The sequence below is a fragment of the Varroa destructor genome, unplaced genomic scaffold (assembly GCF_002443255.2).
Source record: "Varroa destructor unplaced genomic scaffold, Vdes_3.0 BEIS01000002.1, whole genome shotgun sequence".
Taxonomy (NCBI): domain Eukaryota; kingdom Metazoa; phylum Arthropoda; class Arachnida; order Mesostigmata; family Varroidae; genus Varroa; species Varroa destructor.
This window is the reverse complement of record NW_019211455.1, coordinates 49,069,504-49,094,808: the sequence shown is the minus strand read 5'-3', so window position 1 is coordinate 49,094,808 and position 25,305 is coordinate 49,069,504. Positions and strand designations below refer to the sequence as shown.

Below are 25,305 nucleotides of genomic sequence, written 5' to 3'. Positions count from 1 at the left end.
GGACTGGAAGTTTTCCGAGGCACAACAAAAAAGGTGATATAGTACAGCGCATAATGGATGATGCACCTCCTAGGATTGTTTCTGACCATTCTGTAAGAATGCTTCCATCAACTAAATTTGTTGCCTCTGGCCGAACCGAAGATGGCCCAGTGTATCTCATAGGCGTTTTAGCATATGACATCTTCAGTTAAAGTGCCGCATATGGACGTAAAGGAATCATCATGTCATGACGACTTTATGGTACGGCGCAAACTATAGGTGCCTATCGGATAAGTTTTATTTTATTCAGCTGTTAGTGGCTTTGGCTACATAGCCAGAATTAAAAATCTTCTTACGCTTACATGAATTTTACTTAGACAGTACTCGTTTCCAATACAACAGTGCATAAAAACGGTGGGATTGTACTACCATCGAAAGACTGAACTTATCGAAGGAGAGCTCCAGTGAATACTCTATTCCCCGGACGCATCCATGGCTTACCTGGACCACACATGTGAACTCAAGGCACTAGATTTTTTAAGAGTTTTTTTTAAAAGCAAAGCTTTTAAGTCCAGGCCTCGCCTACTTTGGAGAGAAAATATCCAGCAAGAAACTATACTCACCACTCGATTTAGGTAAATAACTATCGAAAATTGTGTACCTCTATTTTGGCTTATAAGAAATCCCGAAGCCATCGTCAAAGTAACCTGAAGTGCAAAAAATACCAAAAAATTGAATCGTTTATTATATACGATATCAAAGTATCGTGCACATTCAACAAGGTGATGTTATCAGATCTGGAAATGGGCACACCGTACGTGGATGATCCTATACACTGTTAGACTGACGGAGACTAAAAGGTTCCAATTGTGTGCATACCATACCTTATTCGTTACCATACCCACGATAGGGCAGTAAACTACTGGGCCAAATACTGCATGGTCATGCCCTGACGCTGTCTCTTCGCGTTTAGATTCCAAGGTTATTGCAAGGTCACCTAGGCCAGTAGCGAGATTTCTCTATTGTGAGGACACTACAGGCTGATAGGAACGTGGCATGGATCGTCGCGTTTAAGGGTACGACAAAAACGATCTTCGGGTTATCGCTGGTCGGTTAGTCGAAGGTTTATATTTGAATAAATGAAAAACTGTTTAGCGCAGTTTTACCTTTTTAGGCCATCAACTAATAAATCTCTTTTGTATTAACTGTAAAATTGAAGATTCTTTTTATAATATTATATAAGATATACGCCGGCTGTTACACACTATTTAGAAAAGAGATGTCTGTGTTTTAGGCAAAGATTTGGAGCGCCAGCGCAAGTTCCATAAATCATTGAAGATCTCAAAGAGCACAAATGATTTGGCTTTGGCGCGAGCTGCTTTCGATCCTTCCGTTCTACGTAAATTAGAAGAAAAACTAAGCAACCTCTTCGAGCTGGATCGTATTGAAAGCCTCGTTACCGGGTGGGAGCTTGGAAAGCGATGCACATTGATTAATAAAGACAAAGCGCTCACTGGCGCTTTCAAGAGTGGACGCCTATTTCTTACTGAAGGCCATCTTCTTTTTATGAGGTACGTAAATGCTCAACTAGCACAGTTATCACTTATTGCCCTGACGAATAAATGCGCTCAAATCTATTTTCAACAAGTGTTTATTTACTACGCTCTAACAGAACCTTTATACTTATGTAAAGGTATAAGGCGCAATCGCCGAAAAATATCTCTATTGCACTGGGAAACATCGTTCGTGTCGAAAAAGGCAAACACTCCGGCTGGCTTCCGGGAGACGCACAGACGGTTGAAATTACTATTGATCAGGGCATTACATTCAGCTTTGGAGCACTCGCCAATCGCGACGACGTGCATCGTGAGATTTTAGTACATGCAGCACAACATGCATACAAAAGAAAAATGTGTAATCGGTCCACATATTAAGCGTTCCTTATTTCCTTGTGGGAACCCAATGTAAAGTTATACTGCTAATAGATGGCATTATATCACACCTCACTTTTTATAAGAAATATTCGAATTCTGTCACTACTATATCTTTCCAATACATAGCCACTTACTGAGTGAATCTCTATAACATGGACAAATTGGAAAGAACTATCTGTGAAAAAGTGTTATATTGAGTGAACGTGAGTTAACTATTATTTATATAAAAATACCTACATATTTTATGTACCCGTGACTAGAGGAAGATGTCAGAGTGGTGGGGATAGCACTCAGTATGCGAACTGTAAATATAGATCTTTACTCATTGGGCTTAGACAAAGAGAGAGTTATTTGGGTACGACTGCATAGGACAATTCAATGCGCATAAATAATAAAGGTTTGTGTTTAGTTTTGTTGAAAGCTGACATCTATTTCTTAACCTCCTGATTACCTATAATTTATGACACATAAGTAAAAAAAGCCAAATAAACTAAAAATATTGCCCTAAAGTAACGATTTCGTCATCATTACGCAAAATCCAGTTTTTAGAACGATGAAATCGGTTTTTTAACGGCCATAACGACTTTTCCAACATAAGCAATTGCACAGTCGCCGATAAAATGCGTGTTAGTTGGGTGGCACATACAATTTTTTGAGTGCTGTGTTGGTGCTAACGGCTGGGAAATGATAGATTTCCGTGAATACATTTATAAAAATAATACAAAGACAACTTAATTGTAATTGGGGTCTGTTAAAAATTCATATTCGAATTCCGGCTTCTATCTCTATGCACAAGAAGGTTATAAGGGCGTCTTTGCACGCGTTTTCAAAAAAAATAGCGGGCTTATGTATGCAATACGCTAGTGGAAACACAGTAACATTTTTATATGTGTTAAATTTATAGAAACAGTTATACTGAAGCTAACCAATAGAACCAATTTACAAATGACATAGCTAAAACATGTTTTGCTCTAAACAGGACCGTCGACTAACATCGAGAATCGCTTGCTTTGGAAAATTACTGTTACTCCCATTTTTAGTGATTAAGATAATATCGACCAAATCTGGTGGTGCTTATAGAAAGCCTAAAATATTATGATAAATGAAGACACTAATAACACAGAATATATACATTTTATTTGTCGTCCTCTACTGAATCCATCCACACCGTCCTTACTATTTACATTTCTATTGTTAGATCTATTACCGCAATATCAATATAGCAACCGTCGTCGATCGCAGTATATGATAACGTCTGTCTTTCGCAGTGTTCAGAAGCATCTTCTTTCCGGGTTTATCTTCATTGTTGGTCTAGTTAACTCAGCCGATTAGCCTTAGTATTATGTAGGTTAAAAAAATTAAACAAGATATAATTAGAAGATAATAATAACAAGATAAGATTTCAGCAGGATAAATATGATTTTAAGGTATCAGCAGAAACTCTATAACCCGCGGGGCCAACGGTGTATGACCAATCGTAAAGCTCCTTTCGAGCCTGCACCGCTCGATGCGCAGGGCTTAATTAAGAGCATCTTCACTATAGTTCCGATACATTTTTTACCACTATCACATTTGTAATCGTTCGACATTGCAATGGAGTCATTAACAGCATAGGCACTAATTTCAGAAAGTCAAAAACTACTTTCCACCCGTATTATTGCTATTGATCTTAGTATAAATTTCTTGTTGAGTGAATCTTCTGAGTTGATTATACTCATATGGACGCTAGATATAATATATATATATATATATATATATATATATATATATAGACGCAGTAATGTCGCTTTTGATAGTCACAGCCAGTTTGCTACAATATATGAAACCATATTTAAGTTGGCTTTTAAGGCCATCACCCCCATCGGATGTGGCAAAGTTATTTAGGTTTATTATGCTTTACATGTTTGAAATTAAAATAGTAGTCATTCTTATGGCGTACAAACGTAATTTTTACATTTAGTCAGCTCTGAAAACCGTAATTATGTACTATTGTGGCAAATCAACGACGTTTCTTGCTTGTTTGTTATATATATATATATAAATATATTCATTTCAAGACGTATTTTGAAATTACCATATTGACTTTAGTTGGGGGAATATTTCAAACATAAAAAAAAACTTTATGCAATTGGTCGATTTCGTACAGCTTTTATTTTTGAGTTTCAATTAACATTTTTGTTTGTTCTAGACTTTCCCGCTGAATGCTACTTATACTGAATGTTTGAGTGTAGTCTATAAGTTTCCTGTTCGTACAAACATGGGTGGCCGGAACGGGCCGCCATTTTGAGGGATATGAAACATTCAAGAGTTTGAGTCTGTTTCCACAATGAAACCGTTCACGGTGACAGAACGAATAGTATTTTGGTGTTTTTTTACCGTCAAAATTAGGACAAACATTTTTAACAGTGCTTGCTGGAAAGTTTATGACGCAGCTGCGGAGTACCTGTGACCTGAAGACTCTCAGTTACTTGAGGGTTCTGTGAAAGATAAAATTTACGCGGACAAGCTAGCAGTTTAGGAAGTAGAAGCCAAGGCTCCAACGGTAGTGGACTCGATAGACTGTGAACAGCTTGGACCTATCATCATGTCAGCTTCCCACGTGGCACCGTAACTTCCAAAGCTACTTAGCCAAGGTTAAATTACACGAATAGAGAAAAAAGACTCAAGATGGAAGCAAAATGAACCAAGCTTAATACGTTAAATTTTTCTACAAGTGCCAAGTAAATTAGTGAGAAGGTTGAATTACCCTATTTGTAAGACTTCTATCTATGCTGTTTATGCTACTTTGTCTCTGGACCTGATTTAAAACTGTACACTCCCAAATAGTTGGGGATAGCACCTTGCCAAATAATGTTGCTCATATAAAAATCCTGTTTCGCATAGCGAGTAAGCATGCACAAAACGAGGAAGCTGCGATTGTCTATTGATATTATGTGCTAGATATCCAGCAAATGACGTTAGCGTAAGTTTAACGTATATGTGGAATCTTATTTAATTTACATCGTACAGATGCTATACCAATGATAAGTCTAGTACCTTTGTGCATAGAGAAATGCATGTAGGGTCAACAACAACAAATATCTAAATTCATGACAAAGCAACTCTAGGGTTCTTAAAAAAAATTGGTTAATAACAAGCTGTGGATTCAACATGTCTCCATGTGCCACTATATTCGTAGAATATGTATTAAAACTTTTCATTATTTCATTGGAAAATTTCAGGTCAGATTGCCATTATATTGTGAAAATTTGATTTATAACAATATAATATGGGTGGTGCCTCTGTTACTGAAACAACAGATTATTTCAGTAACGTATTGCAATTCCAGAGGAATAGTGTTGACTTAAATGCTTTTAATATCACCTTTTGATGCCGTAATTCTAGCCAGTCTCAAAAAGATTTGGAATATTAAATATCAACCGTAGCGCTTCCCAATCAGCCCACAGCACAACTAGTGATGATGCTTGTTCCAGCTCATCTATAGACAACTATTCTAACGCTGGCTCGTGCCGCTACTCCTATTCGAGGCGCTAGTTTGGTTCGGACCTGACATCTACACCATCAATTTTGAACTTTTCAGCATCAGAACTTATCCTAGGTTCTTGTGACGCAAATTTTCAGGCTCCTCAACCTCTTATCACTAGTACGCCAATACGATACCTATTGGCATAGACTTTTAACTTTTTTAGCTTTGAATTTTTAACTTTAAGGTCCCGGCGCACGACCCGCTTCCCATCCTCACCCACGTCCGCTAACTTAGCTGCCCGTAATCTTGTTGTATTATGATTCTACCTTTGAACGCTGCAATCTCTTACTCAACTGATTTCGCCTACTCTACGTTGTCTATTTTCAAATTGACTGAATTGGTTAATAGTGCTTCGTAAGACTACGACGTCGGATATATCCCATATTCTTCTCAAAGATCCTGTATTAAAACTTAACCATGATGGTTTCTAGAAGACATACGATGATATCGTGAAGCGCACGGCTTTTGCGACTAAGGTTATGTTAGAAGGATTAACTCTTCCGGGATGGAACGGAAGGAATAATAGCCTAGCTGAACGGACTAATTCTGAATTTATACAGATACAATACAATCTTAAGCATCTTAAGGATCTCAAGTCACCGATTGATAATCGCAGTGGCCTCCGAACAATTACCGTTAAATACTTCAATAGGAAGATACGGAAACATCTCGTAGAGTTTGTTATTGCTGCCGAGACAGACAGCTGACCCTTGCATCATTAATGACAGACCTTGTCAAAGGCTACTTAATATCGATACCCTCTTTCCGCTTGAGGTTCCCTATTTTTTCTACCCTTGTCGTCACCTTATCAAAAAGCATCCTAGCCAAACACCGATCTTCTGCAAGGTAATGCTATGCGTTCTACAACTGCATCATCGAGAAGCATGACCTCATCAGCCCACACCTAATGCCCGACCAGTTTTATTTTTGGTTACCTATAAATAATAAGTGACCATCTGTTTCCTCCGGCAGCATGAATTAGGAATTAGTAATAAATAGATTTAAAAGGATGTTAACAGTGCTGCAAAAGCTATTTAATAAGCTTTTCTATGGTAATAATTAATGCAATGAATGCTCCGAGTAAGTCAAAGAGAAATAAGTGTACGTGCATATATATCTATTTAAATATTTGTATGTGTGAGTGTACAAAGCACCACTAGGTTTACTTGTAAATATCTATCAAAGCAAGCCGCAGGTTTTATTTGCTTTAAAAGCGTTGTAGACTCTTCGTGCAAGGCAACAGAAATTGTCGAACCGAAGTATATGTTTGCTGGGCGTAGCGAATCGGACAAATGACTGTAGAACTTTGACGAGGTAATGCACGTAGTCCTTTATCTAAATGGCATGAGGTGCTTAGACTACTTCCATGTGCTCTTTAGGATGCTTTCTGATCCCCAGACGATGCTGCACGACTTGATCACTAACAGTCAGGGACAATGCTACTGGCACCACGTGATTTGTGTCAATAAAAATGTCCGTTCATATATGTTCGTATAGCTTATTCCATTCAAGGAAACTAAATTGATCTGGTGTAGCATTTGTCTCTAATACATCAATAGCCGCACTACCGGCGTGTCTCTCAAATATCTGTATCAAGCTTTGTTTGATAATCCCGCGCCACAATCCGCAATCTGTTTGGGAGCGCTGATGTGCAATTTCAGTCAGATCTATCCACGCGAGCGTTAAACACAGCAGTTATGGTTTGGCTGCCGAGAGAAGCACCCTGGGAGCTCTATAGCTGCAAGAATATAACTGGCAAAATCTTCCACCGTCGAGCTCGATAATAAAGAGGGCAACTGTTTAATGCCACTGATACGTAGGTGGGTGCCATGTACAGACGACGGATATTCGAAGCAGCTCGAAGTTGCAGCTAGCCGGTTTCGACAAAGCCGACCTGGCGATTTCTACATCGAACAACGGAAAATCTTTGCAAATTGCAAATATTTCTGTAGGTCGATTATTAAAAAAATTAGTAATTGAAAGCATTTCCTATTAATACAGCACTAACGATTTACTAATATTCGCTCCAAATATGTCGGAATAGTATTAAATTTAAAAACTCTTTCATAGACGTCAATTATGCGCCAAAGAGCTTTGTTAGGTACTTACGTAATATAGTAGCTCGACTGTTATTTTATCACCCTCACAGCTAACTAAGCAAATTAATTATGTATTACTATTTCTCAGATATTCAAAATACCTCATGTTTCTTTTGTTCGTTAGTACTGAAATTATAGTGAAGGTACAATAACTTGGTGGGAGGAAGGAGGTGGGTAATAAATATAACATAAGATCATATTTAGGACCACTTGGGGCGAATCATTTGGCATAAAAGCATGCATATGTATATACAAGAGTGGATAATTCTGATACAGCACCGTTCTTCTGCTATACTTCGACGGTCGAGCCATTATGGCACAACAGCACATTCCTATTGTTCAACATTATTTCATATGAGTGAAAGCTTAACTGCTACGACCTAAAAGTTACGTTTAATTTTTGGTAGATAAAGTATTTCAAATGCAAAAAGAATAATCGAAAGATTCGAACAGGCTGGGTCGATTTATTGGCTTGTTTAGCAAAAAATATCATGGCTGTTTGCAAGATTGTAGGAGCGAGTTCAGGAACATCCATTTGATATCGTGCTCAAAAATGCAACATGTAAGAAGAACTATGCAGCGTGTTCTCGAAGCAAATTTACATCTTCATACTTCCAAAATACAAATAACTCAAAACCTCAATATACAGGCCACACAAAGCGAAGAAAGTGCTAGTAACTGAACAAAAATAACAACAAGTAAATGAGTGATTTTTCCAACCGAAGAATCTTCAGTGATAAAACCCACTTCCATGTCGATGGCTTTGTAAACAAGCAAAATTGTCGCATCTGTGTTTCGTTGAAGGAAATTTACTCTTAACCGTGCCACTCTGTTTGAATTTTGGCTATGAAGTGCTATTAAGCCGTTTTTCTTCGAACATGCTACCAGAAACACATGAACAATTAATGGTAGGCGGTATTGGGGCATGATTTTCTAGTTTTTTGTCCTTTGAGTGCCTGATATGAATCTCAAAGATATGTTTCAAGAGAATAGTTCTGCTTGCCACACATCACTTAAAACAATGCCTTTAGAGATCGAGACATTCCTTCGTCGCGCAGTATCTTGTTTGGGCTACGAAATTGACTGTTTGGATCGTACAATTTATGTTTTTGCGCTTCTTTCTTCAAGATTTTTTCGAGTTAAAATTTTATGTCAACGAACCCATGATGACACGGAATTCAAAGAATGAGGTTAGTCTCTGCATAACCGAGATTCAGCCACAACTATGCCGAATTGATTTGAAATTCAGTCAAAAAGACAAAAATATTTTTATTTATTATACTTTACATGATTATTTTATGATGAAATCAAAATTAAGATACACAAGCAAATGAACCATTTTTTTATTCGAAATAAAAATGTTCGCTTTTGATGAAGTACGTATAGTTGTACAATAAATGCTTCAATGTTTCATCCATAATAATATGGAGGATGTCATATAGTTCCCAAGTATGACCACCGTATCTGAGAGGGAACATTTTAGCAATTAAGAAAGTATGTAACAAGTTAAAAGCTGCTGCTCGCTGTAATATTATTCCAGGTAATAAAGGACAGTATTGTAAGGCCATCGATTGTTGACCTATGCAAGGCTGTTGATTTTAAACTATACAACAGGTTGCACATACTGGGTTTAACTAATTAGATATTTTCATTGTTTGCGCTTTGGCACGATCTCAGAAGTGATTTTAAAACATCTAACTTAGTTGGGAATCCATAAAATTCGCGGAAAAATTGAGCTCTTCGAGACCAAATGTACTTATAATATATAATCTAAAAGATCTATATAATGAATATTTCATCAAAATACTATTTATTTACTTTAGCATTTATCTTTGCCTACGCGTGTGCCGTGTAGCTCCAATTAGCTTTATACACTGACTATTTTATTAGTTGACCACTTAAATTATGAATTATGTACACGACCGGCGCCTCTGTGTATTTAATTTTACAACTCAAACAACATCTGCTGCTTTTTGAGGATAAATGTACTGCATTATTAAGCCTGCAACCTTACACAAACGTGTCTTGAGACATGAGTGCGTTTTGAAAATTGTCTTTCCGTAGCCAGAGGGCAGTCATGGCTTCGGACAGATATTGGGATCGGGCGATGTCCAACCTACAGGTTTGCCCATGTTATATTTGATAAGCCAGTCATATAGTGGTTGGAAATACCGTAGAATGGGCCGAGCGTCCATTTTACCTGTTTTTCCGTTCGTGATCGCTTTGAGTGCCTCAGGCCAAGGCTTGGACGAACCGAGCGCAAGCATATCTCCCATCAGCTTACCTGCCTCTTTCGACCGATAAAAATCGCATTCGTGCAACAATCCGCGATGGCCTGCTGCGTCACACAGTGCTTCGTAGAACTGAAACTGCAGAATATTGGCTACAAAGTATCGAATATATGGCGTTCCAGAGGAAATGTGATATTTCGAAGCGGGATCAAAATCATCCTTGCTGCGACGAACTGCCGGGCAGTAACCGGCATACTCGAGCCTATAGAGGTAAATTAATCAAGCTGATTAGTTACTTGATTCTTCGACCATTATGAGAATTATTGAGAGGTGTTACAACCAAAGTTTGAAACATGTGATAAAAATAGCTATAACATGTTTTGTAGATTACGAAAGCGCGCTTTACTAAAAAATAATTAATGGTAAATAGCTTATGGATATTAGTATGGATAAATATGAGAACTTTGAAAAATTAACTAGATATATTATACTTACTGTAGTTTCCACCATTCGTCATTTAATCTCTCCGCTGCATAATTGCCTCGGTAAACGTTCCATCTCCAATTATCGAAGAAATATGCCGAAGGTAATATGGCTATCTTGTCGAGTGCAATGCTCATTAGGTAGTTAAGAGTATCTTCTTCAGTCATTTCGCTTTCTTCAAGTAAGTTTATAGCCTGCAAATGTTTTGGTGTAGACACTGATAGTGCCAACGTATCACCTACGGCCTCATGAAAGCCTGGATTCGCGCCTGATTGGTAGTATGATGGCAATTTTTGATATTGCAAATAATACTCAATATGCCCCATCTCGTGGTGTGCTACTATTAGGTCTGACATTTTCACTCGCGTACATTGCTTGATACGAACCAGGTTTGTACCACAACCGTCCCATGCACTCGCATGGCACACCAGTTCTCGGCCATCGCTGGGCTTTTCGAGAAGAGAACGATTCCAGAACTCGTCTGTCATAGGTTTAAGGCCAAGCGAATTAAAAAACTCTTCCGACAATTTAAACAAATCGCGCGGTTTCATGCCTTTTCTTACCATTGCGTCGGTTACGTCTACTGTGGGTCGACCCTTAAATGGTTCCAAACCTTTGATTGAGATGTGTTGCGCATGAATGTGACCTGTAAAAGTAATAAAATAGTATTTGTTTACACCAGTTGTTACAACCCGTCGAACTTCATTATAGGCGTTTGCAACCTGCAGCATGGCTTTATTTTCTACGTAAGAGTTCATTTACTTCTAGAGAGTCTTTAAAATGTAGACGCAGTCAAAATTCATCTATTAATGAAAATGAAAATGCTATTAAATTGCGTTTCTTTTTTATCGCATATATAGTTTAGTACATATGTGTATAATGGGAATGCTAGTACAAATAAAGAAATATGTGACGGATTTCAACACAAAGGTATCTGGTCTTTCCGCCGACTGTAAAGCTGGATTGCCGCATACAAATATTGTAGAAGCAAAATGTAACATAAATAGAAGTAATATGAGTAAGCCAGGCGACAAGAAAGAAGAAACGATAGAACGTATTATTGGAATAAGGGGAATAAGAAAAAAATACTCCTTGTAGTAAGATGAGTGGAATGAAATTGTTAAGAGCGAGACAAGAAGACCGTTAATATGAGCATAGTGGATTGGTACACTGGTGTAAGTGATAAAATCAGTGGTGTTTATGATCGCAATAAGTATTAAAATTACAATAAAAATAATTGTAAGACGCCTCAGTGAACATGTAAAGTATGATATACAAGGCGTGTCTGATTTCAGAGAACTTCTGAGTAGTCACTTCCTTATGTGTCTATATGTAAATATTTTTTCATTTATTCATACCAAAAAAATGAGACAAACGTCCCTTAAAATTTGAAAATAAAATGTTTTATTTATACCAAGAACTCTTATTTAAGTTCGGATCATTGTGAGCAGAATTACGGGCCAACCAAAGAGGATAAATTGGCTTCATTACTTCGGAGTCATCCTCCGGATTCAACACCTACTTTGACGCACTATGTCCCATATGTAGCTGTAGCGTCTACGATAAATCGAACTCTCCTTATCTGTTCGAGGCGTCCTTTCTCTTTCACACCTGTATTCCAGTTGCTGATTCAATTCTTCAGTCATCCGTGGTGCTGCATATGAAGCCTACAGATTGGTATTTGTCCTCCAATTGGCTCATTGGTAGAATTCGGCTTCTCGCGTTGCAACCTAAAATTTTTGCTTCACCTTCTTGTTGCGTTCCTGGTTTCCTCAAATACCGGACAAATCAGCAAGGTACGGGTTGGGTCGTCGTTTGGCCGGAGGCCACAAAAAAGGTGCCGCTTGTCTTACATGCGTTTTCCTTTTTTGATTTTTAGATCTCAGAGTGGGGTCTCAGCAAGTACCAGTACTATATAGGTGCTAATTGTACGACAGACTTGTGTGGTGTGGAGGGCAGTCATTCTTTAACTTTTATGAGGCACATAGTTCCCTGCTCTATCTCGTGCTTGATGCCTTCTTTATCCACACCAAGATCCCAAATGAAACAATAAATTTCGTAACCGGCATTAGGAGCTCGCGTCTGTTGTTCCGGGGATGTTTAGGAATGTCTTTCCTTTCAAAGCCGCTTTTTTTACTGCTTTAGCTGAAGCTCTTCACATATGTAATCTACCATTTAGTATTTGTCCCAATATACTTTTAAGTATCCTGCACTATTTTTCAAATCGAACCTGTTTACCGTTTAGACGAAAATTTGTTTTTTTTTCCAGTAGGTAGAATCCCTTCACTTTTCTCTGGGGTATCTTTCAGACCTGTTTTCTGTTCGATAGTATATCCAGTTGGTATGCACGCATGACGAAACGGCATGCGCAATCTTGTTTCTTTGAAGTTCGATTTCCAAGGCAGAACAGGCTTGGACGGTGGTAGATAAATCGCCTCTGTACGTCAGCATCTTCAATCTCCTGGAAGTATTTTGGAGACGAAGGCCACTGTCGTACGCTCTGTTTCACGGCCCGAAAGTAGACTTTTTGCGACATCTGTCTTCGAATCCATGCAGGTCTTTTTATTCGTGACTTTTCTATCATGTAAATAACTAGACATTATTCAAACCAGATATAAAGGGCTTTTTCGCTAATTGCCTTCCACAGAAAATTATTTAAAGCGTTTCCGATAACAGAAAGTACTGCTAAATGTCTCTCGCGTATCCTTGAAATAGAACTGTGTGCTAATCTAGTTTTTTGAAGCACGGACTCATATATAAATATATAAGGACTATTTTTAACTTCGCAGTTAAAACAACAAATTTTGCGGAGTGGGGCCTTAATAACTTATCTTTAACACTTAGCCGAGGGTTATTGTCAACTTACCGACAAGATGAGCAGGAATAGGCCCATCTTCCTTAATTTTTCCAGGGTACATGATAATTAATTTACTTCTAACATAAGCATGCAGTTGTTGATACAGCGGTTTCAACGTAATCCACAGATCCTCGAGGTCTTTTTCAAAATTGGGCGACTGTTCGTAATACGTCTCAAGTAAATCCTCGGTGTAGTCCTGAGTCACAAAAATAAGTTGAATGAGTTTTATAGAACAGTTCAGAAGTTCTAGAATATCGCATAGCAGCTAACGCTTGTCACTCTGGCAGATCTTTTTAGGCTTAAGGTTATCACCAAGAAATCTTTGAGGGTATTTTTCAAATTTCTAGATAATTAAATTACTTAATTAATTTGACAAATGCCAAGAAAGGCCTCCTATTTTCCAATGAGTATGTTGAAAAAAGTGTAAAGTAATCTGGACGTCTATTATAGTTTTAATAAATGAAGTGTTAAAGCAGTACCTTCCTGCCGTTGGCCCGTGAACCTTCGTTTAGTATGCTTGCAACCTTCAACCATTTGTTCTTGACAGGTTTACCTGCTTTGTCACGGAACTGTGACCATACATGAAGAAGCTCATCATAGTCTTGTGATTGCTCAAGGATTTCTTTTATTTCGGGCTCAAGCCCTAAAGTACATTCTTCTGGGCTAGCGGGCGGCTCATTTGGCTTTCGATAAGGGCAAACCTTTGTTTTCGCGTGATTTGATTCCATCTCCTGCCTCAGTCTTATCATCTCTGCAGTTTTTTCTTGCGGTAATGCGGCGACGCCCAAATTACTAAGTGATTTGAAAATACGTTTCAACTCCGGATCTTTAAACTGCTTCCATGCAAATTTTTGGGCTTCGCGACCCTTGTTGCCGGTAAACTTAACCATTTTTTGTGATGCCTCGGCCTATAAGTGAAGATATACACGCAATAAAAAAATATACGTCTATATAACTAAAAGGACTGCTTTATGGTAAGTACGCAGCGATATCACGACAAGTGCGTCTAAACTTATAATCTTTAAAGTACCATCTAACAATTTTATTATAAAACTATTAAATTAAAATACTTTAACGTGTAAAAAGCTAAGCTACAAGGCTATTTCAACATACGCATAGTCTAAACGGTAAAAGCGGTGTTTACGTCTCTGTACTGGGGCACCAAAAATGCATTCGTCAAAAGTATTAGCATAATTCCTGAAGTAAATCATTTGACGTGGAACATGTCGAACAAAAGCTCAGTTATAGTTATCTCGATAAACAGAACAAGGCAGAACCTACATTTTTCATGGAGTTGTAGTCAGTAATGTTGCTTGCTTGTTCCCAGGCTGCTTCTGTCGCTTCTAAGCAGAGCGGGAGATACTCCGTCTCGTACAAGTTCAGCCACTTACGAGCCTCCAATTGTTGTGTTGAGATCGTTTCATCGTTCAAAGTTATTTTGCCGTCGCATTCCTGATATTCCGAAATAGTATATTTTATGCTGTTAGTGTTCATTATGCTTAAGCAGAAAATTAATTGTGCATGATGTAATTTATACATGACGTTTAAGCAGCGCATTATTTAAGCCATATACGTTACTCAGTTAATGCTTAATGGAAACTGAAATTGCTCAATATAACTTTTGTGGGAATTTTTTTTATAGCGAAATCTGCTGGTTGTATGTTAGGCACTATAACATGTTAAAAATGAACACTTCTTTAATAGGCTTCTATTCGATAGGAGTAGATATAAATAACGCCCATCATTTACACATGAAGTACTTACATCTAATTAGCAAAACGCAAAAGATTCATATATAGTAGATATCTATAAACAAGAAACTATGTGCACCTCCGCTGGATGCGCTATTATCGGCTATCAAGGATTTGTCTGAAATTCGCTTATATGCGCGTGTATGTAATGAGATTTGGTTAAGCCATCGAAGTCAGCACATATTCTGTATACAACACATTCTTTTGATTTTTTTTTTGGCATTAATACTAATTTGATTATCTAGATACGAGGAAATTTTTAACATTGGGGTACTTTAGTTTTTAAGTATCTAGATGAACTTACACGTGGCATACCGTAACATCGTCTGAAAGATGTCCTTATAATAAATCTTCCCGTCGACTGAAAAGGCGCAAAGTTCAATGCAAAACACCTACTGGAAATAATCCATTCTAATGCAGATGCTGATCAAATAGTCAAGGCTAATACCAGGTATTTTTAAGGTGACATAAGTTTTCGGTATAAGTGTATAACAACTAACTCCATCTACCTGTTCATGAAGTTTGGAGCCTACTCCAAAGACATGGCGTCATACGCTGGTACGGCCTTTTTGATGTGCTTTCTGATGCTGCATCTAACAACAGAATGAGTAACTAACTGATGTTTCTAAACATAAACGTTCGACTCCACGTTTGAGCGCGACCGATTAATTGAACGCTCGAAACAGAATTTCCGTATTCATATATCGATGGGTGCACGTTTAGTTTCATCGACATATATATTTAAATCGGTTCTGAGCAACTGTATAAATAGCAGTCAATCGCTTTTAAATGTACTTTTTACAAGAGTATCATAGGCATGATTAATAATCGCCACACGTGACTAACCTAAGCAGTTAAAGAAACTACTTCAGGACACCTTAATCCGTCTTTCTGATATCCATTCTCAACCGTTCCTGGCGGAAAGCAACACGGCTACCTAGAATCGCCAAATAGTCTTTATAGTCATGCGAGTATCACTTTAGAGTACTTCTATTCTTAAATCCGAACTGCATCAGCATACATAGGCTTCCAATGTTTTAAAGCAAAATTGCCATGCGAATCTTCGACTCAGCTCAAAACATTATAACTTTCGATCTTTGGCAAAAATTAATGACGTAAAAGGGACAACGAATGTAAGCAGTGTTTTGTAAATCAAAGTTTTTAAACTTTGCGATAGTGATTTCCCGTTGCTGTAACGCCACGCAAGTACGGATGTGTTGTGAGTGATCCATTTGCTTTAGGCGAGGTTTTGTGAGCTGTTAGTTTTTCGCACTGCGAGATTTAATATGCATTGTTACGTTCTTGGTATTTGTTACTGCTCTTAGACTAACGGTGACGGATCAGTGTCCCTTAGATACAGAATCGTGTCTATTTGGTTAAATTATTTCCTTAAAAAAAGTAAACAAAAAACGTTATTGTGGAAAAATCAAATAACGAAACCTTAAGTTTGACTTTACCGGTCCTACGAGTTGCACTACGTAATATGGATAAATAGTATAGATGTTCAAGGTATGAATAACGAAGAAGGTTATAATAAAACATTTATTCCGCTGCCGTGAGACTTGGCCAATTCTACTCCCCACTGCTATAGTGGCTAATGACTTAGACTCCACTGGAAGATGAAATAGCAATTTTCCTGTACTACAAAGTGGTTTCATTTCCAAAAGCATTGTAATATCGCTATAGAAAAATATTACTCAATATTACATAAGAAATACCATACACAAAGAAAATTATGCGAAATCATTTTCTTGGTATGTTTTGGTCGTCACAAACAAATGCGTATGAATAACTACAAAGCCAAAGACTGTTAATAATACGTTGGAGCTTCTGTTGTCAGAATTGCGAATCTTCGCATTCTGCGAATCTGAATAGCCCAGAGATGCCTCAAAGATTAAGTAATTGTCGATCATTCTGGGGTACTGGATTCTGCATGTGCCTTTAAAAAATGGGAATTTTCGAAAATACGCGACAAATAAATTAAACTGCATTTAAGGAAATTTATATTACTGTTTAATAGTGATACGTTTACCTTCAGCTGTATATATGTCGAGACACGGAGCCATATATATAAAACGATTAAAAAACATGACAAATCTATTAAAGCATTTTCCTCATGGATGAACGTTGTGATGTCCGAAGTCGAACTGCGATTTATAAAGGATCTAAACCCATTTCTAAACCTCAATTCCAGCTCACACTATAGCTCTCGTTCAGAATAATGGTTCAGAAATATACCTATTAAAACACTTTGTTTTGTCACAGATATTTCAGAGTTGATTATAGCTGCGTTGCAGAATTACTGTTCGCTTACGTTTGACCAAACTTTTTCTTCTTAGAATTAATTTAAATAGATTTTCATATTCTGATGTTAATTGTATTGGTTGCTAGCTGCTGTTGCCGAGATTGTTGCCGAAGTTGTTGACTGAAATGCGCAACGAAACTGCTTGCTGTGTCCCAAGATAAACTAACGTACCTAACTACAAAGTACATTATGAGAAGAGAATCGGTTTTGTTCTATATCGCATGGTGTTAGGGTTAACTCATAAAAGTTACCAAATAACAGCAGAGTCGTGATATTTGGCTATACAAATGCCTGTTACTAAATGTAAATATATAGTATCGTATTTCTAAAGTGATTATACATACTGCGATGGGTGACAAAATATGCCACTGATGAAACCCCACGCCAGCGATTTCAGCTAGTCACGCCGGGCCCCGCTTAGCTCGTTTGACAGTATTCTTTGCATATCTTAAGTTAGCGTGATATATTTCAATTCAAAGAAAGATCGAAGATCATCATTCTCATCTTCATCAGAGTCTTGTCAACTATCCAACCGGCAGTTTGCCAGATGTATTTTTCATTCACTTGCCTTCTAAAAGCTTCCTGGCCGCAAATATATATAAATATCCCGAGACAGACATAGAATATCATATATATTATTGAAGACAGGTAGTAATACAAAATAGTAAGCTTTTCAGTGATTCTGCTAGCCCAACGTTGCAGGCGTACTAAGCATGTGCAGTTTTGCTATACACATCGGACAAGACAGAGGTCTACACAGTGACTGACTAATGTTCTACGATCGGCACTACCCGAAGAAGACAATCCGTAAACACATCCAATATATGTTTCGAAATACGCTTGTCTCCTTTATTTTCATGGCCATGTGGCCACGCCCATCCCCATTGTTATTTGATAACTACAAAGAAAATGCTCTGCGCATCGCTTGCATTATAACTATACCATTAAATGCCTACATACGTCACCTCGATTTCTATAAAATTTTCGAACATAAAAATTTCAAATGAAACGTGAGGGTCTCAAAATGTCGAAGCGGATTGACCGAAACGGGTCCACAGCGGCCAACAACGCTTGGAACAAAAGTAAAGCTTCTGGTGACTTTTCAGCGGCTTGTGTGCAACGAACATACTTTTGTTACTTTCTTTGCTGTATCATTAGTTGCGACTGAATTTTGTACTAAATATATACTTTTTGTCTTATACATTATCTCATGTCGCATCAAAACGGACTTCAAGCAATTTATAGTATGAGAATACGAACAGTTTATTTGAATACGTTCTTGTACCTAGTAACATCTTTAGTTGATATAAACAAAAGCGAACCGGCAAGTAAAAAAGAGTACAGCTGTGGATTTAGGGACACGTGTACACGCGGGCAAGTAAGGCGATCGACGATAAGAGCTAACGATGGAAAAGACCAGGGAAGCACGAGTATGACGTGAAACCACTGTATAAACTTGCAGCATTTTCTCGGGTTACACAACGGCTGTCACGGTTGGCTTTCTCTTGCAATTAATAGTACAAAAAAAGCTAGTCAAATTTCAGAATTCGCATGCTTGAGCCGTTTAACCGGATGGGCTGCTTACCAGTCTGAAGTCAACCACTTCCATGGCTCATTCATGAATACATATACATATTTTGCACAAAAATAGATCGGCTTTCAAGAGTGTGCGCAGATATTCGCACTTCAATGGTCTTTGCTGTTTTTCTCTTCTCCTGTTTTCATGCAACAGCAACCTACTACAACTAATTACTACATCGCAGATTCTACATCACGGAACGGAGCTGTACCTTTCGACAGGCGTTACACTGCGGCAAAAGGTACATTAAAATGAATATAATTTCGTAACGGAGATATGGTTCGTAACACAATTTAAATAAAGCGATTTCCTTTTCTTCTCATTACTTAAATAACGACGAAGGAGGAAGATTGAACTCAGTTTCGTAAACACTCACGTCTTGTGTTTTTTGTGATTCTCCGACTAGAGCACCGACTGTGCAGCCGATGCAGACAACGTAGCAACACACTAAAATAGTGGCCTGCATTTTGGACGCACCAGGAGTCAACCAGCGACTGACACAGTTCGGTCAATGTTACTCCCTTATAGCACCGCTATCTGGAGAGGGCACACGGTGTTCGCCTCGCCCCACAAAAACGTGCTATCTAGACATCACCACGAAGCCATGAGCGAGAAGCTCAGCAATGAATTCGATAGTTCTGAAGCAACTTCTGGTGCAGTTGGTCAGATATACTTTCTGTTTGATATATGGGAATTGGTAAGCATTAGGTTTTTGTAGCTCCCATTCCAACCATTTGTCAGCTTTCCTAGTCTAATCCTGCCCAACAAAGAGTCGGCAGGAATCATATTTAGCGATTACTGACTTAGTTTCATAATTCATTTTCGAAGATTCAAAATATTTTCAGGAACCAAGTACCTACCCAAAATGTAAACGTTACTTTGATTAGATACTACCACTCACTTTTGAACTTCCTGCAACGTCTTAGGAGAACGATATTTAGGTTTTACATTGACGCAGAAATTTGATTTTTATGTTAAAAATACAACCTGCGCGTTTTCAAGCGTTTTTAGCTTGAATTATACTATTAACCGATCACTTCAAGTCAAAACGAGTCGACTATGTAAAATAGACAACTGGCAAGTATATTTGATTTAGATTATCCCTATTGGAACGTAATAATTTCATGGTTAGCTTTCTCAGTAAAATTGTTTCATATGGAAAACGAGTCAATGTTTGAAAAGTATCACGGCTACCATAATCTACCATTTCCAACTGCCCGAAGCCATATGTATTTCAACTTTTATTCGTAATTTTTTTTGGCTGGATCCCTCATATTTATGGAGTAATCACCTATTGCTATTTCTACAGCTACAGACACATAGGACATCTTCAAGCTCATATAACCAATTAACATGACGAAATTTTACTTTTGCCCATTTTGCTATGCGAGGGCACAGAACGATTTTTGGCTATATTCTATCCCTAGAATATCGACATGGTGCCATACATCTTCCTTAGATCTCAGCGGCTTCATCAAAACACACATGCATAACGATTGAACAACAGGCCTTCGAGAGGAGCTGGCAGACATCGAAACAACTGGGTAACAACTCTAAAATACTTTAACTTTTCTTTTGAGCGAGTTGGAAACCGAATTAAACTTTAATCATCTCTTGATTGCACCCGAATAGTACCCAGAGTGTTTACAGCCGTTATAAACATCTTTATATTTCGCCCATTTTGTTTTCTAGGTTTGTACTACCCAATGTTAGCCATGACTCGCTATTTTCGTCCATGGCCGTCAGTTCAAGGCAAAAACAATTCTTGCACAGTCTGTTAACCCCTTAGTTTCTGATTAGTTAGTTTCTGATTGTCCTACCTACAGCAAATGTGCACATATGTGATTTATACTAAATTTACTAATTAGACTAGATGGCAACTAATTGGAATAACCTTGTTCTAAATAATAATAATAATGTTCGAGCAGAGCCTTAAGAAATAGGGGGTAAACAACTGATGCTACGAGAAAAAAATGTTACCTTGTACTTGTAACATGCTTAACTGAGATTGAATAAATTTATTACTTGTTTAACCTTTTGAACCAGTCTATATTTTTGTAAGGTTTTTGGCCTTTAGGTACTATTTTACGCTACGAGATTAGGGAGTCCTGGTTTATGCCAGTAGGGAAATATAAAAGAACCGCACACTGTCAACAACTACCAGGTCAAGATTATGGAAGCTCCGGTGTTTCCGCGTTCCTTCTCAAAGACGTCCGTCTGCAAACAACATGTGGATGCAGAATTCTCCACGGCTAGCTGCATGGACTTTAATCTGAAATTTCGTTGCAGTGTCAAGAAATGCTTCTAAAAATGTTTAACCTTTCGTTTTCGGTTGTGTTCCTAGCTTTCCTTGGTGCGTATTAGGTGCTCCCCTTGCTAATACTGCTTAACTTAAATCCTCACTTTAAGCTAAGCTGTATACTTTAAAAACCAAAATTACACACACCTGTCGATTTAGGCATGGTTTTCGATTAAAGAGATATTCAAGTAAAGAATATATGCTATTCGGAATAGATTTAGATTCCATGTTTTCATCCGTAGGGGCCTTTCAGCGAGCGTATGTTATAGCTTCAGCACTTGGGCACGTTGCGAAAATCCAGCAAATACCGTTTCCATAACAGCTGCTTATTGTATACAATATTATATAAAGGCGGAGCAGACACTAGATTACAGTAAGCAACCGCTGCATTATAATTCTTATAAGTATATTCGATATATGAGTATACTTTGAGAAAAAATACAGTGTATATATATATATATATATATATATATACATACATATATATGTATATGTATATATAGAAAAAAACGATAATAATTTATATGCAGAAAGGTTGTGCAACTTGTGCTTATTAGTTGTATCTATTACAATATAATGGTGTTACAATATGTTCAATTACGGTAACTTGTCCGTTAACTCATCCAGTCTTTTCCACTGCTTAATACACTAAAGGTGCTCTAAAAAGTTCATTAAATACAATTTACGTACAAATATAGTTTGTAGTAACTTTTTTCTCACTAGATGATAGAATTATGCATAATTCTATCAACTAGAGAAAAAAAAGAGCACACATAGTGAATCTAAGCTTTAACACTGAACGCCTGCTTTCTCAAACAATCAGATATGGTGTAATGATTAATTAAAAGGAAATAAAATAGAGACTGTTATTATAAGTATAGGTATATAGCACTAAGTGAAGAAAGCGAAACAGAGCACCGATGATTAAGTGTATCAAACCCAGCACTGATGTTATAACGTATAGTTCTTGTATGGGTTGCATGTAGTCGTGTATGTCATGTATTTATCTATTACCTTTCAATTTATGCGCATTAAAAAATTAACTGTGTATGTATGGAAAAGGAGACGCAACCATACATATTATTCCCTTTTCATGCAATTATATTCAAAGGTTGCTTTTATATATCTACCGAGTCGCGATGTCATGTTTCCTTTGGATACGGTGATTAGAGATTGAATGAAGGCACTCATTTCTATATTTGTGGAATGTATTATTTTACACAAACGATTCAATTCAAAATTGTCTTTATTGAATTTAGAAGGCAGTGGTTATATTTAAACTAAACCAGCGTACTGCATAATTTTACTGTAGTGCCCGCTAGATGTGATATTGTACTCACAATTTATTTTTATAAAGATTATGCGTCGTAAAATTCTCAGAGCTTCATGAAGTTAACTACAGTCACCATTGCCCGAAAAATTTACTACAAATGATTACTGCAGTATACTGGTTACAGTTGTTTTTTAACACTGACCATTACATCAAATCGTGCTAATGAGTATCTATGTCGAACTCTGCATCATGCACTATTATGTGTAGCCAATTACTTAACTTCGCATCGTCATCGCCTTAAAATGTACAACATATTTTGTTAATCATTATCTGCTTACTATTCTTTAACAATACGAGTACTAGTATGATGTACTATATATTATAGTTTACCCTACGCTATTCAAAGCTATGGTTTTTTATCGTTAATCTAAAGCATAGCATTTGTGCTCTTCCCACCTTATAATAGCGCCAGTCGTTCACTATAGATACTATTAAAAATCCGACATCCGTTTGTTACTCTGTACACCAACCCTGTCGAAAAGAACATACTATTACAGTATGCACAGACCACACACTCACGAGCATCGCTGCTTGTAAGTGGACTGGGTAGTTTTTGTCTTCGTTATTTCAATGGTAAAGGCCCGACGACAGCGGGGTCAGTTAAGTCAAGATAGGACAGCTAATTTCTCTATATAGCGAGGATTAAGACATTTGAAAGTTAACGGCCTGGCTTTAGCGGGAAAGATGTTTCCTATGGAACAAAAAATGTTATTATATGCCAACGACGTCGAAGGGATATATGGAAGCTGCGTGGCTACGAGGTGATGTGCGCCTACTTTATGGCTTTCATAGTCATATCAAAAAGACTTCAGAACTGAAAGCTATGAGGCATTCCAGGCTGAGAGTCAGCCGAGGACATAACATTTATTCAAGCTAGTTTGGCCAATGCCTATTGGCCGTGTGAGAGCTGAACGATGTTGCAGCGTTTACGCCTTGCGCTATGTACGGGCCAAGCAAACAGTATGTGGTTACACCAATGTATGTCTCGCATTCACGGTTGTCTACTCCTACAGCTAGGAACTGAACAACAGACAAAACAAGTCAAGAAATCTGAGAAGCTCTGGGCTAGGCAAACACCTCTACCACAGTTTTTTCTGTCAGAGCTATGGGACACCCGTTTCTAGGTATCAATATTCAGGTAAATCCGGATGTGTTTATATCTGCTTTCATTTTTTTCCTTTCTACTAATTTAAATTACTAGCTGTCATGCGAGACATTGAAGGTTACATTGAGCCTGAAAGTATCTATCGATTTTAAGCGGAACATAATTTCCGAAGTTGTCATTCTACATGATGACATGCAAGAAACATGATGACTCATGGTTACGGTTGTTCAGTGAGAAGTTGCCGTCATCGCGCGTACGTGAATCACAAGCTTTGCTTCCCAAAAACCTGCCGATCAGGTTCTACTGAGGTGGATTGTCGTTTATTGCCGAACCTGCATTCCCATTTTTATCTTGATATTATCATTTACAGTCTACAGCCACGTACTTTGAAATGCTAGAGGAATTCTGACTCGATCTTAATAGAAGAAGTCTGATTCACGGATGTACGCAATGACACGTAATCTAGATGAAATCTGGATCAATATAGTCAGTTGAAGGTATTCCAGCAACAGCGTCATGCATTCCATGTACGCTACCATAACTAGTCAATTAATAGGGTTTTATTAGGAAACGTTTAAGAGATTTACAGCGGATTGGAACGCATACGTAATATTCTACACCGGTGATCTCGGCTTATTTCAATACAATTTCCGATCAATATGATTTTGGTCACTACAGAACATCGGTAGAAGTTGCATGTCTGCGGTCATAATGAAGCTTTCAAAACTATTTTGCAGAGCTAATAAAAATTATTAATTATAGGAAATAATTTTACATTTCCGCAAAATACAAGGTAGTACCACAGGATCATCATGTCAGTCCGTATTTCTGTATGTATGGCCCGGTGAGTGACGATGGCACCTCGAACTAAAACAAACAGTACTGTGCCATAATGTGGAGCGCTTGTCGAATAAAGTATTCAAATTACGTTGTTCATTAGGTATGTTTAGCTTTATAATCGCCTTCAAGTCACCTTATTTGTGGCCTTAAATCCTAGCGGTCGTCGTTAACCGCTAGTCCGCTCACATGCGCAATTCTCTTGCACAGGTTTACCTCTATTCACCATTTATATATGCATTTGTTAAAATAATGACAATAAGCTTCTCATTTATTTAGGGCACCCATGTAACGGGAATGCGCTTCTCGTACGAATAGATGCGACCAGCTGATAGAAAACCAAAAGTCAACGAACGTGTTTGACGCTTTGTTTAAAAAGCCGCGGCTTTTTTTCCAAACGAAGTGATCTGTAACTTAGCTGCGGTTACACTCGTTCAGAACTTCATAGGTGATGCTTAGTAAGCAAATTTTCTCAAATAAATTATGGGTTAGTAATTACAAGTAAATAATTCTGCGAGACTAGATATTTTATGCATTATGTAGTTAAGACTCCTGTGATTCTTCGAAGTGAGCATCGATGCTTTTCGCTTAAGAAGGCAATGGCATTTTAGATACGCATTCAACGTACACTTTCGAATTGTCATTCTGTAGGTATAGTTAGTGAGCTTGTGGCATTGTTAAGATAACATTAATAAGATGATAAAGAGGTCGAACAGGACAATCGGATCATTGTCGATCCATGATGATGCCATAAGTTGCGAGTAACGTAACATTTAAAAGTATTGTTTTAATTGTGCTCTATCACTTTTGATTGCTCTGCATTCGCACAGTGAGTTTGAACCGATTTACTAGACGAAGCTAAATCTCCGGCAAATATATGTCGATGAACATATATTCATCAAGTTTCTAGATGTACATAAATAAGAGCAGGCATGCATTCGGTTGGATTTAGGACTTTTTATCAAATTTTATTAACGGAAGTAAACG

General features: G+C 37.7%; 2 protein-coding genes and 1 long non-coding RNA gene across 12 annotated transcripts in view; 2 read left to right on the top strand and 1 right to left on the bottom strand.

Annotated features, from left to right (window-relative positions):
- The window catches only part of LOC111245503 (GRAM domain-containing protein 4-like), a 65,838-nt gene extending 63,412 nt beyond the window's left edge, over window positions 1–2,426 (top strand). For 8 of the 10 annotated variants that reach the window (XM_086981164.1, XM_086981163.1, XM_086981166.1 and 5 more), the window contains 2 exons: window positions 1,274–1,550; window positions 1,673–2,426. In XM_086981164.1, coding sequence (XP_086837290.1) covers window positions 1,274–1,550; window positions 1,673–1,913 — 518 coding nt within the window. In that variant the 3' untranslated portion in view covers window positions 1,914–2,426. Of the gene's footprint in view, window positions 1–952; window positions 1,056–1,273; window positions 1,551–1,672 lie in introns of those variants that run through there. The other 2 variants (XM_086981170.1, XR_015321956.1) reach the window with 2 other exon arrangements.
- Window positions 2,427–7,982: 5,556 nt separating this feature from the next.
- On the bottom strand, window positions 7,983–19,247 carry LOC111244364 (angiotensin-converting enzyme-like). Its single transcript, XM_022791394.2, has 6 exons — window positions 19,121–19,247; window positions 14,391–14,561; window positions 13,589–14,017; window positions 13,119–13,305; window positions 10,265–10,898; window positions 7,983–10,031 (listed from the first exon to the last, which is right to left on the bottom strand). The coding sequence occupies exons 1-6, from the start codon at window positions 19,208–19,210 to the stop codon at window positions 9,614–9,616; spliced, it is 1,929 nt and encodes a 642-aa protein (XP_022647129.1). The 5' UTR covers window positions 19,211–19,247; the 3' UTR covers window positions 7,983–9,613.
- Window positions 19,248–19,394: 147 nt separating this feature from the next.
- LOC111244365 (uncharacterized) lies at window positions 19,395–20,786 on the top strand. The gene is made up of 2 exons (XR_002670865.2): window positions 19,395–20,288; window positions 20,437–20,786. It is a non-coding gene; the product is annotated as an uncharacterized LOC111244365 (long non-coding RNA).
- The last annotated feature ends 4,519 nt before the right edge of the window (window positions 20,787–25,305 follow it).

Bases quoted from the DNA above. Each gene is read 5' to 3' on its own strand.
- LOC111244364 (XM_022791394.2), bottom strand. From the start codon at position 19,210: ATGCAGGCCACTATTTTAGTGTGTTGCTACGTTGTCTGCATCGGCTGC. The intron at 14,562-19,120 runs GTGAGTGTTTAC...TCGGAATATCAG, and splicing joins AATCACAAAAAACACAAGAC to GAATGCGACGGCAAAATAAC. The intron at 14,018-14,390 runs GTAGGTTCTGCC...CTTCACTTATAG, and splicing joins ACTACAACTCCATGAAAAAT to GCCGAGGCATCACAAAAAAT.